Source organism: Mesoplodon mirus, assembly GCF_964341445.2.
Source record: "Mesoplodon mirus genome assembly, chromosome: 2".
In the NCBI taxonomy this organism is placed as follows: Eukaryota; Metazoa; Chordata; class Mammalia; order Artiodactyla; family Ziphiidae; genus Mesoplodon; species Mesoplodon mirus.
In genome coordinates this window covers 88,437,568-88,453,840 of record NC_138977.1, presented here as the reverse complement: position 1 = coordinate 88,453,840, position 16,273 = coordinate 88,437,568, and the positions used below count along the sequence as shown (strand labels likewise).

Here is a 16,273-nt window from a genome sequence, read left to right as displayed (position 1 = left end):
ACTGCTCCAGTGGAAAAATGTCTGGGTCTAGGATGTAGCCAGCAGTTGGCCTAAACGTTAGGCCAATTCCCATAGTTTTTGGGGCTCACAGAAACTGGGAGTTCTTCCCCTTCTAATCTTTGTAGTTACTTACTTGTTTCTTCTTGTCCTGCAACTATCCACGTACTCTGCACCTACACCTGAACAGCTGGTCATTGCTGGTGAATATCACACACCAGACTGCTAACTGAGCTCATGTCAAATGTATGATCTTGAATCTCAAATAAGCATCTAACAATATGGCACCCATCCAGTATATGTTCACAGTAAAGCCACTTTTCCCTCCTCAACTATTTGACATCTTCTCCTCTCTCCCCAAATCTCCTTCACCCTTCTCTGGTCTCACCTCATTCTTTATGTAGAAAATAGACATCATTATATGTTTTGCCTTGTCTCACCCTTAATTCCAACAAGTTACCTGTATCTGTGGCCACGTTCCCTCCTTTCCCTTGAGTTATGGTGGAGGATGTGTCCTTGTTCCTTTTTAAGGGCAATCATATTTCCATTTATCTTTCAAAGACTTTATTTTAGATGCATTTATTTTTTTAACATCTTTATTGGAGTATAATTGCTTTACAATGGTGTGTTAGTTTCTGTTTTATAACAAAGTGAATCAGTTATACATATACATATGTTCCCATATCTCTTCCCTCTTGCATCTGCCTCCCTCCCACCCTCCCTATCCCACCCCTCTAGGTGGTCACAAAGCACTGAGCTGATCTCCCTGTGCTACGTAGCTGCTTCCCACTAGCTATCTATTTTACATTTGGTAGTGTCTATATGTCCATGCCACTCTCTCACTTTGTCCCAGCTTACCCTTCCCCCTCCCGATATCCTCAAGTCCATTCTCTAGTAGGTCTGTGTCTTTATTCTGTCAAAGACTTTACTTTAAAATCATCATTTCTATTTTTCATCAATTTCTCTCTTTTTGCTGGATCATTCCCTTCAGCAAACATGCCTTAGTGTCACGAACTTAAACCCCCTTCTCTTGACTTCACATCCCTTTTCAACTCTTGCCCCATTTTGGCTAGTACTCACAGTAAAACTCCTAAAAGAGTTTCCTACAGTCACTGTCTCCACTTTTACACTTCCTGTATTTCCCTCAGGTCACTCCAGTTGGGTTGTCATCAAGGCCACTACAGAAATGACACTTACCAAAGTCTTCAGTGACATCCATCTTGCCAAATCCAGTGGTGGATTTTCAGTTTCTAACTCACTGGAACCCTCCCTAGTATTTGATTACTACATCCTTCTTAAAATACTTTCTTCACTTTTCTTTTAAAATAACAAAAAAAATTCTTATGTCACTGACCTACCCTTCTCTTTCTTTTTTTGCAGCTTCCCCTCTTTTAGGCCCCTAAATGTTTTAGTTCTCCAGGTGTGTTGTGGACTGCACAGTTGTGTCCCCCTAATTTCCACATGTTGAAAATCTCACCCCTGATAAGGTGCTATTAGGAGGTGGGGCCCTTGGGAGGTGATTAGGTCATGAGGGTGAAACCCATGTTGGGCTGAGTGTCCTTATGAGAAGAGAAAGAAAGCTAGCCCTCTCTCCCTCTGCCATGTAAAGATACAACAATAAGACCACCATCTGTAAACGAGGAAGGGGATCTTCACCAGACCCTGACCATGCTAGTGCCCTAATCTTTGACTTCGAGCCTCAACAACTATGAGAAATAACTGTTGTTTAAGCCACCCAGTCTATGGTAGTTTGTTATAGCAGCCCATGATCAGATAAGGACCTAATTCTTGGCTTTCTTATCTGTATACAATCATCTAATCACATGGTTTCAAATGCTTGTTTATATTTGAACAAATATGAATACCAAATATTGATATGAATATCAAATATGAATATCAAATATTTATTCATAACTTCCAAATTTATATCTCTAGCACAGCCCAGATTTCCTCCCAACCCACCAACCTCAAACATATTTAAATGCTTAGATGAAGTGTCCATTTGAATGTATAATAAACATTCTACTTTACATGGCCAGAACAAAACTTGAGTCCTTATCTCTCCCACTTAGCAAATAATTGTATGCTTCACAAACTTTCCCCATCTCAGTAAGAGGCATCATTATCCATTGGTTTGCTAATGCACCAAACCTGGGAGTCATCCTTAATTCCTCCCACTTTTACTCTAGCAGTAAGTTCTGTAGGATCTTCTTTCAAAATATAGCTTGAACCCAACTGCCTCTCATCATCTTTATGCTATAATCCTAATCCAGACCACCATCATATCAGGTCTGGATTATTGTATTAGCTTCCTAGGGCAGCCATAACAAGGTACCACAAATTGGGTGGCTTCAACAAGCCAAGAAGTTTATTGACAGAAGTTTATTGTCTTACAGTTCTGGAGGCTAGAAGTCTAAGATCGAGGTATTGGGATGGTTGGTTCCTTCTGAGGGCTGTGAGAGAGAATGCCTCTCGCTTGGATTCTGGTGTTTTGCTGGCAATCTTTTGCATTCTTGGCCTATAGAAGCCTAATTCTGATCTTTGTCTTCATCTTCACCCTTTGTGTGCATGCCTGTCTCCAAGTTTCCCTTTTCATGAGGATACCCAGTCATATTGGATTAGGGCTCACCATACGGGCCTCATTTTAAGTTGATTACCTCTGTAAAGACCTTATCTCCAAATAAGATCTTGTTCTGATATATTGGGGATTAGGATTTCAGTATATGAATTTTACAGGGGGACACAATCAACCCATATCAACCAACAACTTTTAAAACAGTTTCCTATCTGTTTTTTTTTAGACTACTCTCTTGTTCACTTACTGTCTATTCTACACACAGACAGTGATCTTTCTAAAATGTAAATCATACCATGTCACCACCTGTTTTAAAGCTGTACAACAGCTTCTCATTGTAACAAGAATACGATTTCTTGTCATAGCCTTTAAATATCTAGTCCTACCTCTTTGCATCTCCCCCTATTCTCTGATCACTCATTGGGCTCCAAACATGTAGCCTTTCTGTCCCTGAAATCCCCCAATCTCATTCCTGCCTTAGGACCTTTCTACTTGCTGCTTCTGCAGTTTGGAACCCTCCTATGGAGTCACAAAATTGCCTCCTTCCCCTCATTCAAGTCTCAATTTAAGTGTCACTTTGTCAAAGGCCTGCCCTAACCATCCTAGCTAAAATGACCCCCCCATCAGTCATCTCTCTATCACATTATCCTATTTTTCCCCCTCCTAATTACCAGAGATAATCTTATTTGTTTATATATATATTTGGCTAGCCCAGTAGGATGAAAGCTCTATGAGGGCATGAACCCTGTCTGTCTTCCTCGCCTCTGTATTTTCAATTCTTTCAGCAAGGAATATAGCAACCAATCAAATATTTGTTAACTAACTAACCAGCCCCTTCTCGGTGTTAGTGATGACATCTGTGGTTCTTTTAGTAGTTAGGACTATAATTTCTCTGGAACTAGAAATGTTAACTCCTCTGCAGAAGGTCAGTGATCTTTTACTGACCCCTCCCATATCTTAGACCAGACATCAACTCAACATTTCAATGTATTAAGCACTTATAAGTTTTATCACATGGAAGATGTGTCTTTTGGATGTTGCCTGGAGACCATTCTCCTTGAATGGAGATATTAGAAGTAAAGGAAAGTTCAAATAGTTCAACTTTGTCTTAGTTGACTACTATATTAAATTATTTGCCCCAGATAGAAATCCTCGTCTTTTTCTTCCCACACATAATTTTGCTGAGAAGCCATTTTTATTTTTCCTGCTTTTTTTCTATTGACTGATTGATTGATTGAAGTATAGGGATTTCCCTGGTGGTCCAGTGGTTACCAGGGGCCCGGGTTCGATCCCTGGTCAGGGAACTAAGATCCTGCAAGCCACACAGCATGGCCACACACACACACACAAATTTATTGAAGTATAGTTGATTTACAGTGTTGTGTTAGTTTCAGGTATACAGCAAAATGATTTGGTTATATATATAGATATAGGTTTTCAGATTCTTTTCCATTATAGGTTATTACAAAATAATGAGTTTAGTTCCCTGTGCTATACAGTAGGTCCTTGTTGGTTATCTTTTTTTTTTTTTCTTTTTGCGGTATGCGGGCCTCTCACTGCTGTGGCCTCCCCCGTTGCGGAGCACAGGCTCCGGATGCGCAGGCCCAGCGGCCATGGCTCACGGGCCCAGCTGCTCCGCGGCATATGGGATCCTCCCAGACCGGGGCACGAACCCGTATCCCCTGCATCGGCAGGCGGACTCTCAACCACTGCGCCACCAGGGAGGCCCGGTTATCTTTTTATATATAGTAGTGTGTATATGTTAATCCTAAACTCCTAATTTATTCCTTCCCCCCTTTCCCCTTTTGTAACCATAAGTTTGTTTCTATGTCTGTGAGTCTATTTCTGTTTTGTATATAAGTTCATTTGTATCATTTTTTTAAGATTCCATATATAAGTGATATCATATAGTTGTCTTTCTCTGTCTGACTTTACTTAGTATGATAATCTCTTGGTCCATCCATGTTGCTGCAAATGGCATTATTTCATTCTTTTTATGGCTGAGTAATATTCCATTGTGTGTGTATATATATATATACCACATCTTCTTTATCCATTCATCTGTCAATGGACATTTAGGTTGCTTCCATGTCTTGGCTATTGTAAATAGTGCTGCAATGAACATTGGGGTGCATGTATCTTTTCAAATTATGGTTTTCTCTGGATATATGTCCAGGAGTGAGACTACAGAATCATATGGTAGCTCTATTTTTAGTTTCTTAAGGAACCTCCATATTGCTCTCCATAGTGGCTGTACCAATTTACATTCCCACCAACAGTGTAGGAGGGTTCTATGACTAAGACTTTTTGACAATTGCTACAGTTTCTTGCCACTGTTCTGTGATAAACTTTACAGTTTGAAAGCTCTGAGATTCTTATGTTGTAACATTTACTTTTTGGATGATTCTTCATTTTCTTACTGCAGTCATTTGTGATGGTAAATCAGAAGTTGGAACTCAAACTCTCCCATCTCTGTTTAGCTGTACTTGTTTTAAGAGTGTCTGGACACATTGTCGTATCTTTTTGCCAAAACATTCTTAAATCTGATTCTCTAAGCTCTAGGATGTGTATCTGACTTTCCCCTTCTCTAGCTTTTTTGGACCTTGGGATAATAGAATTGCTCACTTTCTGTAATTTCATTACTGGCGGCTAGTTCCCCATCATATCTGGGGGGATACATTCAGGAAAGAGAAGGTATCTTCCTTCTATCTGCCATCCTATCCCTCACCAGTCAGTCTCCACTCATCCTGCATGCTTTCCCCTCTGTGGCCAGTACCTGATTCTTGTATTGATACCTGTGGACCCTTCTCTTTGTTTCAGAGAAGTTTAGTGTAAAGGTTGTGGTGTAAGTGTTTAAAGGACTAGCTTTCTGGCCTGCTATCATCACTTAGTATCTCTGTGATTTTAGATGAGTCACTCATCTGCTCTGAGTCACTGCTTTCTCTTCTCTAAAATGGAATAAGCATTCCTATTTGTACCTCATAATTGGTGAGAAGATGCTTGAATTGATATGTAGAAATACTTGGAAACTATAGAGATTTTATACTAAAAGAAGAATCCAGCTCTGATCTCTTTTGCTTGTTAGATACATTTAAAAACTTTAGCCAGCAGTTCAAACTGTGTATACTTTACATAAAATCCAGAACTTTGGCTTCCCTGAAACAATCAGAAGGTCAGTTAACACTGGATATTCCAATATGAGAGCCATCAGCAGGAGCTGAGAGGCAGATGGCCCTCAAGATGGGCAAGTCTTGTGGTCTGACACCCACTCCTTACTGACTTATACTCGGCCCGTTTATGCATTTACGTTGTGGTCATCCCATTCTAGAATCTAGTCACTGCATGTGTTAGAGAGAATTCTTTAAACATACTAAGGGCAGATGCAATATTAAAAGTAAGAGGTTCCTAAGATTTGTAGAACAGAAATGATGCTTTTGTGCGATATTTCTTTACTTAGTGCAGATATGGTAAATTTCAAATTAGTTCCAAGTCACCAGATGGCTGTGCCATTTCTGGAGTAAGTCTTATAAAATAGTGATTTCTATCACAGGGGCTAATTATAAATATTAATTTTATTTTCTGAAAAAAGATAAATAGTAAATATAAGTTATTTGAAGTAAAATCAGAAAGGGTGAAAAAAGGGAAATTTTTGTGCTCTTAAGAAAAGATAAAGATAGAAGAAAATCTCTAAACCTGGCCAGCTGAATTAAGTGAAAATGTGGCAAATTTATGTCTAAACTAGAGCTGAGTGTGGCAAATTACAAACTGAAACTGGTTATTGTGTCCAGAGACACTGTGCCTTCAATTCTGTATAAACTTCCCTGGATGTCATAATGCATCTGAGGTGTATAAGTAGCTGTGTTTTCTCTCTAGAGTGATAATTGAAGAATTAGAAGTTGAAATCATATTATCTCAACATTATCTATAATGTATATTCATCATTAAAACAGGAGCATAACCATGAAGCAAATTAAATAAGAATTTCTGGTAATGAAATAGTATGTAGAGCAAGAATGAAAGGAGAAAAAGGTCTCTTAACATCTTCCTCAGCCACTTTTATTGTTACTGGTGGATTTTCACCTGGCTTCACCTTGCCTGCTTCCTCACTCTCAGAGCATGAGGATCTTGGCACAATCTTCTTTAAGGATGCACCAGTTCTCCTTGCTGTTGCTTTGAAGTCTGACGGCACTGAGAAAAAAATCGCCTTGATGCTGAAGATTTTCAGCAGCTATACTTGGCTTTTTATCTTTGTAGTCCCATTTACTCTTCACTAAAATGGCCACATGAACATAGCTTGTTCCTATGTGTTCCTCTACTGGGTACTTTTTACTGAAACTAGATTCATGTGGCATTCATGTAGCCCTAAGTCTTCTTTCCTCTTTTTGCTTCCACCCAGGTGGGGGTGACTTATTCTTTCTAGAACATGCTTAATATACCAATATACCATTTATATACATCTCCCTCACGTCATGTACCCCTTTTGAACAACAGGTTATTGTTTTTCCTGGTTTTTGCCAGACTTGGGAAAAAACATTTAATGAGACTTTATTTTCCCCCTTATACTCATAACAAAAAAGAAAATAGAACAGTTTCCTTACTGAATATAAAAAAGTATGTGAATTTCCTGTATTTTTTTTTCTTTTGGTGGATATTAATGCCATAAGGACAGTAGCTTGTGTCACAACAGGCTACTGAATACAAGTTAATAACATTTAGCAGTTCTATTGATACTTATGTTTTGCTGTTAGAATTAGATTAACCCGAATATAGTAATTAAGTCTGAAAAGTTTATACTATTTCATTTTGTTACCAATAATTTGCAGTGTTCAACTGTTTGTCATACTGCTTGTGATTTAAGCAGATAGATGAGTATTTTTTTTGAAACCAAAATTTAGTAGCTCTGATTGGAGGCAAGAAGCTATTAAATAGGTAGACACATTTGAAATCAATAATTGTTTGATTTCAAATATCTTAAACAATAGAATCTCAAGTGAGTATTGAATTTCTCAGATGGTTATGCACTTGCTCCTCTAGACTGAAAAATAGAACAGGGAGAGGGAAGGAAGGAGGGAAAGAAGGAAGGAAGGAAGGAAGGAAGGGAGGAAGGGAAAGAAGGAAGGAAGGAAAGGAGGGAGGGATGGAGGGAGAGAAGGAAGGAAGGGAGGGAGGAAGGGAGGGAAAGAAGGAAGGGAGGGAGGAAGCGAGGGAGGGAGCAAGGAAGGAAGAAAGAAAGAGAAAGAAAGGCATGTTCTTTGAGTGATGGCTTTATTTAATGAAAAATAGTCTTCCGGGGCCTCCCTGGTGGCGCAGTGGTTGAGAGTCCGCCTGCCGATGCAGGGGATACGGGTTCGTGCCCCGGTCTGGGAGGATCCCATATGCCGCGGAGCAGCTGGGCCCGTGAGCCATGGCCGCTGGGCCTGCGCATCCGGAGCCTGTGCTCCGCAACGGGAGAGGCCACAACAGTGAGAGGCCCGCATACCGCAAAAAGAAAAAAAAAAAAAAAAAAAAAAAAAAGAAAAATAGTCTTCTGTAACCTTATCCTGTAATGTTCATAAGACAGCACTTCCTGAATTTTATTATAATTGTTTCTTTAAGTGTTCATCTTCACTCAATTCTAAAATTTGTATAGGCAGGGATCATGTCTTTCTTGCTTATTATTGAAATCCCCAGCTCTATATCTATATCTGTATATCTATAGATATATTTCTATATAGATATATTTCTCTTTATATAGATGTTATATATATATATATTTTCAAATAGTGACATCAATTTTTTTATTGAAGTATATTTGATGTACAATATTATATAAGTTTCAAGTGTACAACATAGTGATTCACAATTTTTAAAGGTTATACTCCATTTATAGTTATTATAAAATATTGACTATACAACAAGAACCTACTGTATAGTACAGGGTATTATATTCACTATCTTGTAATAACCTATAATGGAAAAGAAATCTGAAAAAGAATATATATATAATATATATGTGAATCACTTTGCTGTACATCTGAATCATTGTAAATCAACTATACTTCAATAAAAATATTGACTGTATCCCCGTGTTGTACAATATATCCTTGTAGCTTATTTATTTTATACAGTTTGTGTCTCTTAACCCCCCTCCTATCTTGCCCCTCCCCCCTTCCCTCTCCCTTCTGGTAACCACTAGTTTGTTTTCTGTATCTGTGAGTCTGTTTCTTTTCTGTTATATTCACTAGTTTATTTTTTATATTCCACACATAAATGATATCATATAGTATTTGTCTTTCTCTGTCTGACTTATTTCACTTAGCATAATATCCTCCAAGTCTATCCATGTGGCTGCGAGTGACAACATCTCATTCTTTTTTATGGCTGAGTAGTATTCCATCACATATATATATACACCACATCTTCTTTATCCATTCATCTGCTGATGGACACTTAGGTTGCTTCCATATGACATCAATTTTGATAGACCTAAAATTATCTTTTTTTACAATGGAAAAAGGATAGAATGTGTGGACTGTATAGAGGACTCTTTTAGTAGAATCTAGTCTAAGAACCCAACAATGCTAAAAACATGTTGAATGTTGACCTTGCATACTTTTTCCTAACCCTCCTAAAATCTCAGTGTTTTGAATTTTTTCTATGCATGAGAAAATGGTGAAGAACAACCTGCCAAGGAAAAAGAGAGGGTGGGTGGGTTTTTGTCAGAGACTCCCTAGGGAGCTCTTAAAAATACTAATTCCCAGACCCCAGCCCAACTTTCAGTTGATATGGGATGATGCCCAGAAAATCAGTATTTGAAAGCTCCTCAGATGATTTAGTATTCAGCCTGGGTTGAACAACAACTGGTCTAGCTGGTCAAATCAGCTTATGTTAGTTGGGCAAGCTTGCAAATGAGGACAGTGATGGCATGGCTGACATGTCACCACAGTATAAGGGAATATCTGCAGTAAAAGCTCCACATTCCAACACTGTGGTCAACTAAATGCCCACACCTTTGGTCCTGGCCCACTATGGAGGAGGAGAAACTGAGAATGGAGGAGGAGGTGGAGGCAATGATGATGAATAGACCTTGCTTAGGTGGTTGGAGTTGGCCGCTAATAAATGTTTTGAAACATCATCTGTTGAACTATCATTAAACAAGTACATGTTACGAACCCAATGTATGCTAGGTACTAGGTCCTGGGAATACCAGCCAAATCCTTGCCTTCACAGAACTTACAGTCTGGGGGCCAGACACAGAACAAAGAAGTATATCATCATTGGTATCAATGAGTGCTGTGAGACAAAAATTAAAGCTGGGTCAAAAGTAGAGAGTGATGGGGTAAAGGCTAGACTGGGCAGTCACAGAGGACAGCTTTGAGGTGGTGATGTTTGAGCTGGGACCTGGGTAAAGAGAAGGAATAAATGTGGGAGCCACGTGAGAGCTGAGAGAACAGAAAGGGAAGAGTCCTGAGTTGTGGATGTCCTTGGCATGTCCAAAAATAGAAAGTCCCTGGGGTTCGAATGGAGCAGGTCATGTGGGGCCTTGAAGGCCATGGATAGGAGTCTACAGTTTGTCTTGAGTGTGATTCAAAGTCCTTGGAGAATTATGAGCAGAAAATGAATTTGATCTAATTTTATTTTTAAAAAGATCACTCTGCGACTGGGAGGAGAATGGGTTACAGGGGCGAAGAGTAGAAGAAGGGCCATCATTTGGGAGATGAGAGTAGCTTAGATTAGGATTGTAGTGGTGGCAAAGGGAGAAACAACAAGATTCAGGATATATTTGAAAGCAGAGTAGTGAAGACTTGCTGATGCAATCAATGTTGCATATAAGAGAGATGATTCAACTGCATAACTGGTGGCTATAAATATTAAATAATTGTACAATGCATTCTGAATGCTTACAACATTGCCACATACACAGTTAGAACTCATAAATCTTAGCCAGTATCAAACATCCAAGCAAATATGTGAGTGGATAATTGGATGTACAAGTCTGCAGCTCAAGGGAGAGGATGGAGCTGGAGATATATGTTCGGGAGGTACAAGGCTATGGGTGGCATTTAAAGCCACTGGACTAGGTGAAATCTTCTAGGGGGTGAGTGTAGAATGAGAAGACTGAAGGCAGCGGCCTGGGGCACTTCAATATAGACACTGAGAGCAAAGGAGGAGGATCCAGCAGAGAAGACAGAGAGGAAGGGGCCCCAGAGATGGGAGGAAATTCTGGCTTGGAGAGTCCTGGAAGTCGAGTGGAAAAGTGTTTTAAGGTGGAATTGACTAGACTATTGCTGACAAGTTTTCAAAAACAATGAAGTCTAAGGCTGCCCATTAGAAGTTGTGGGTGGCCTTTTTAAGCCCCTAGCTTGAAATTTTCAGAAGCCTTCCCTGAAAACTTGACATTTCTGAAGCTCTGGCTCCTTCTTGGAGGGATCTCTTAGCCTCAGCTTTTCACTCTCTTTCATTTTTTTCTCTTGTCTCTTTTCTCTTCACGTCTTTTCGTCATCTTGCCCACTCAATGAAGCAAGTATTAACTACACTGCCTGCCTTTCAAAGCAAACAAGTGTTATTTTCCAGAATAGCACCATTCAGGAAGCATGGGCTTTGCTTTCCACAACAGTGCAATATTTGCAAATTGCTCAGGGGTTATATAAATGCTTCTTATATGAATACATGGGAGATGGGCATGGAAAGAGCCATTATTTACATAAATAAATATTTTAAAAATAAAATGTAAATTTTAAAAGATAAATCTGCATTTAAGATGCCAATAGCTCTTGAATTATTATTTTAGGAGAGAGAATGCTGCCGTTTGGAAAGTGGTGTTTGGCATCAATAATCTAGACCACCCATCAACGTTCATGCAGATGCGCCTTGTGAAAACCATCATCCTGCATCCTCGCTACAGTCGAGCAGTGGTGGACTATGACATCAGCATAGTGGAGCTAAGCGAAGACATCAATGAAACAAGCTACGTCCGGCCCGTCTGCTTACCCAGCCCGGAGCAGTCATTAGAACCTGATACTTACTGCTATATCACAGGCTGGGGACACATGGGCAACAAAAGTAAGTCAGGATCCTCAGGAGCACTTGCCTTTCAGCTTGTAACTGGAAAACAATGGGGTACTTCCTGGCCTTTGGCAATCATTTCCCATTTTCACTTATAAAAGTAGAGCCACAAATACTTAGCATTATGTGTCACTCTCCCTTCCGTGCAAATCATAGATGTCGATACCTCACCATGCACGTAAACCAGCCAAGTCCAAATACAACCTCAGAAATCCTTCTCCACATCTCAGTCTTTCTCCAGGGAGCCGCTACTGATGTTTTGGAGCTGGCACGCAAGATGAGACCTATCAGTCATCCTTCCTTGCATTGTTTCTATTGGTGATTTGCACTCACTTCAGGCAAAGTCACTCGGAGCCTCTGTCTAGCAGTTAGGTAGTTCCGCTTCTGCAGTCAAGCTGGACGGTCCCATTTCCAACTCTTTGTTATGATTTGGTCCTATCAACATTGGTAACACAACCTGTAAGTCTTTCTAGAAGGAAAACTGGTTAGCTATTTGCCTATTCAAATTAATTTAAATAGTTTGGGTTCTTAGATGATTACAAAAAATAAAACATATAGAAATTTAAAAATTTGTACTGCTGACTCTCAGCCACCCATAAAGGACTCTCTCATTTTGCTTGACTTATTAAAAGTTTAGAATAAGGATTTAATCGATGAGATATTTTCTTTAATGGTAGGCACTGACCATGCCAACTTTATCAGGTGTAGTACTGCAGCTCTCAGGGATGATGATATATATCTGTGTCCTGTTATCCATCTTAGCAACTGCCAATTTGAAGGACGATTGTTTTTTTTGAAATTTAGTCAAGTTTTGAGCTAAGTTGAGTTTCTTTTCTATACGATCAACTGAGAATAAAAAGAAAAAAGTAAATAGTAGTAAGTCAATGACTTCTGAAAAGCTAACGTGTAAGAAATATGAAGGCAATGTCAGACATATGATGTCACCATGCCCGCTAATCTTGGTTTTTAAAAGCTATAATTAGTTTTGTGATATATGAGAGCAGAATCTATATTGCCTCTACTTCTATTGTTCCCAATATCCACATTAAACTCAGAGTAATCATGTGACATGTGGCACACACCACGTATATAATGTAGTAGGAAGAGCAAGGGTATGAGTTCATTGAAAAGATCTGATTGACACTGACTACACCACTTTCTAGCTTACTATAAAATGGAAAAAATAATAGCAACTGTCTAACAAACAGGATTATTGTAAAGATTAAAGAAAATAGGCCCAGAGAATGCTGAGTGCAGGAGCCTGGCCCACTGTGGGTACCCAGTAAACATTAGTGATGGTTCTTTTTACCATTCTTTCGACAACTTGGGGAACTTCCACTGTCTGCATTGCACTGATTTTTCCAAAAGTATTGGAAAACGTATTCTTTCTTCCATTAAGGTACCCTGTACATGTACACTGCTTCACCATCACTATTTAAAAGGAGAACAGTGTGTATGTTTTGTAGAATGGCTGAACAATGAGAGATTCTTGCTGCTGGCTTTGAGAAATACATTGTTATTCTGTGAGAACTTTGGAGCAAGATGGAATTCACATGTTCTCTCTGCTGACACTAAGGGATGGCTTTTCCCTTTGACATCTCTCTGATGCGTCCTCTAGGATTAAAGGTTCTGACCTCAAATGATGGCTACTGTAGCACATGATGAGACACACTGTTCAAACCAAGGATAGGGCAACCCTTCCTCTGTTAGTCTGAACAGGCAGTCTGAACTTTAGCAGAGCAGGGCTCACATGTTGAGCTGTCACAGAGCTGGCAGCCTCCCACCTGGAGCAGAGCTCTGGCTTGATTATTTTCCTTTTCATTGTAGTAGCTATTGTTTATGTTGCTACACATAATAAGAGAGGGAAAGCATGAGCCAGGTTACTTAACCAGTCAGTGCCTCAATTTTCTCATTAACAAAATGAAGGGGTTTGATTAAATGATTGCTATCAGCACTTATAATTGGAAAATTCTGATTCCAAATGAGCTTCATTTTTGAAATGACATTTTAAGAGCATGGTTTTCTTGATATAAAAATATTATCATTTCATATTTGGCTAGCCTCATTTTTGAGTCATTTTACCCTCATATTTTATTTCTTCTTCTTTTTAAAAAATCCAGTGCCTTTTAAGCTGCAAGAGGGAGAAGTCCGCATTATTTCTCTGGAGCAGTGTCAGTCCTACTTTGACACGAAGACCATCACCACCCGGATGATCTGTGCTGGCTATGAGTCTGGCACAGTTGACTCGTGCATGGTAAGTTGCTTTCTGGTTACCAAGGAGATTCAGTTCAGCAGTAGGTTCAATGGGTCCATATAAGTCCATTAGTATTCATGTGGCCCTTTGGGAACATTTTTTGAAAATAATTTATTACCAAATGTTTAATTATTCACAGGGTGTTTTCCTTTATTCAGGACCCAGGCAATGCCCTGAGTAACCTCCATGCCCCCCACTCAGGTTGCCTTCTGCTTTCTCACCTCCTGCATGGGGTCAGCACCCTGGGCCAGCAACAGGAGGAGAAGCAGTTGTTCTGATCCATCTCCTTGGACCATTTTAGTGGCCAGGACAAGCAAGTTTCTGAGAGCAGCTAGTGGTAACCAGAGCTCCAACCAGGTTGCCTCAGGAAGCAGGGGACAGACACCAAGAGCATATTCAACCATTGGGGTGATGGCACTGAAACACATACAACACCCCAATCTCCAGGGTGTGTGACAGACCCACCTCCGTCTCAGGAGTTGGTCACACTGGCATTGTCTGGAGCTGCACGTGATTGCCAGCATGTCTTCGAATATCACTGAACACGACCTTTAGACTCAGGATTTCTGGTCACAACAGTTCATAGAGTATGCTGACTTAGCAATGCAAGGAAGCATTTTTTTGAATTTTATGTATTTTTTTATACAGCAGGTTCTTATTAGTCATCCATTTTATACACATCAGTGTTCATCCCACCACCACTCCCCCCGCGCCCCCCACCCCCGCAGGGAAGCATTTTTACTTAATAAACACTCATTGCATATTATACTGGACTGGCTCCCAGGGGAGGATGAAAAAGGGAGAGCACTTAAAGAAGCTTGTAACAGTGGGGAAGGCAGTTATTGCACTACAGTGCTATGAAAGATCTTTGTTATTTCACCGCTTTGGAGTAGATCAAATTGCCCCCAAGTTTTAGAATTGAAGAATAGATGCAACAATGCTATTGCCCCTGACCCAACATAATAAAGTGACATTTTTGATTGTCCATTTCAGAATAGAAATGGCCTGGTGGTGATTTAGACAGTTGTCATGGGAAAGAGGGAGGCAGGCTCCCTTGAAGTTTCAGTGAGTCGCCTTCCCTTCTGTCCTCTGGCCCCAAGTCATCCAGCTGAGGTGGGCAGTGATAGAGGAACCCCTGCCTTCCATTCAAGAGGCCTAGGTTTGATAGACCAAAGCCAAAAAAAAAAAAAAAAAAAGTGACTAGGAGGCAGCATGGTGTCAGGGCTAGGACACATGATTTGCAACCTGAAAGGTCTGGGTTGGCTCCCATCTCTGGCAGTGAGAACAGTGTGACCTGAAGAACTTATTTAACCTCTCTAGAATATTTTCTCCCAAGTAAGATGGGGCTGATTCTGTCTGATTTGCAGCGTATCTTTAGGATTAACTGGGTTAACGTCCCAATATTTTAACATATCTGTATATGACGTCTGGCATATGCCCTCAATGAATATCAACAATGTGAATGTTAACATCTACCAGTTAGTGCTTACTGTGTTCCAGGATCTCTTCTAAATACTTTCTGATAACTCACTTAATTCTCACAGTCATCTCTTGTGGCAGTATCTGTGTTTTTCCTATTTTACAGATCAAGAAAACAAGGGACCAGAGTTAAGTAATTTACCCCATATCACCCAGCATTAAGGTGGTAGAATGAAGATATGAATGTAGGCAGCCTGGCTTCAGAATTCAAGTGCTTGGTCACTTCACTATCCTAGAAGCAATGATTAATGTGAATACATTTCTCCCTGTTGCCAACATGATCTGGACGTGTACCAAAAACTAGTTCCTCTTCATCTCTTGGTAACTGCTAAAGGGAGGGGATAGAAGGTGATTCTTTGAAAGAGAAATGAAGGTCCAACACAGCCACAGGCATAGGCATGTTCATATCGTAATGTCTAATAGGAAACAGGTCCTGCCAACTTCTTTTGTGGTGGGAATTCCACACTGTGGATATCTTAAATGCATACCAGATGCTAACACAACCCCAGGTAGAAAACAAAACACAAAACAAACAAAAGCTACTTTTTACCAAGTCTGGAGCAAGATTATGCACCAGAACCTCTCATTACCTTCCTTAATTGCATCAACAGGTCACCTTGGAAGCCATGGGTCCTTTGTTAAGGCCTAGAAACCATGGAACTCAGTATTGAAACCAAACATAAACTTTGGCCTAAAGCCCAATATTATGAAGAAGAAAAGAGGACCAGAAACCAGACAAACTGTGCCTCTAGCTGTATCCCCCTTTTGTTTTGAATTGATGCTTCTTCACCTCTTGTTTTCCAACTAACAAATGTCCACCTGCCTCATTAAGCCTAGCTCAAGACCCACTCTTATGGGGACCCTATGTTCCCCTCCGGCTGGAAGTAATCACTTATTCCTTTGAAGACTCCTTTATTTACAGC

At 40.0% G+C, this 16,273-nt stretch overlaps 1 protein-coding gene across 2 annotated transcripts in view; it reads left to right on the top strand.

Annotated features, from left to right (window-relative positions):
* The window catches only part of CORIN (corin, serine peptidase), a 229,245-nt gene that overhangs the window by 197,652 nt on the left and 15,320 nt on the right, over window positions 1-16,273 (top strand). For both annotated transcript variants that reach the window (XM_082638500.1, XM_082638499.1), the window contains 2 exons: window positions 11,343-11,614; window positions 13,738-13,871. In XM_082638500.1, the coding sequence (XP_082494626.1) occupies window positions 11,343-11,614; window positions 13,738-13,871 (406 nt within the window). The remainder of the gene's footprint in view (window positions 1-11,342; window positions 11,615-13,737; window positions 13,872-16,273) is intronic.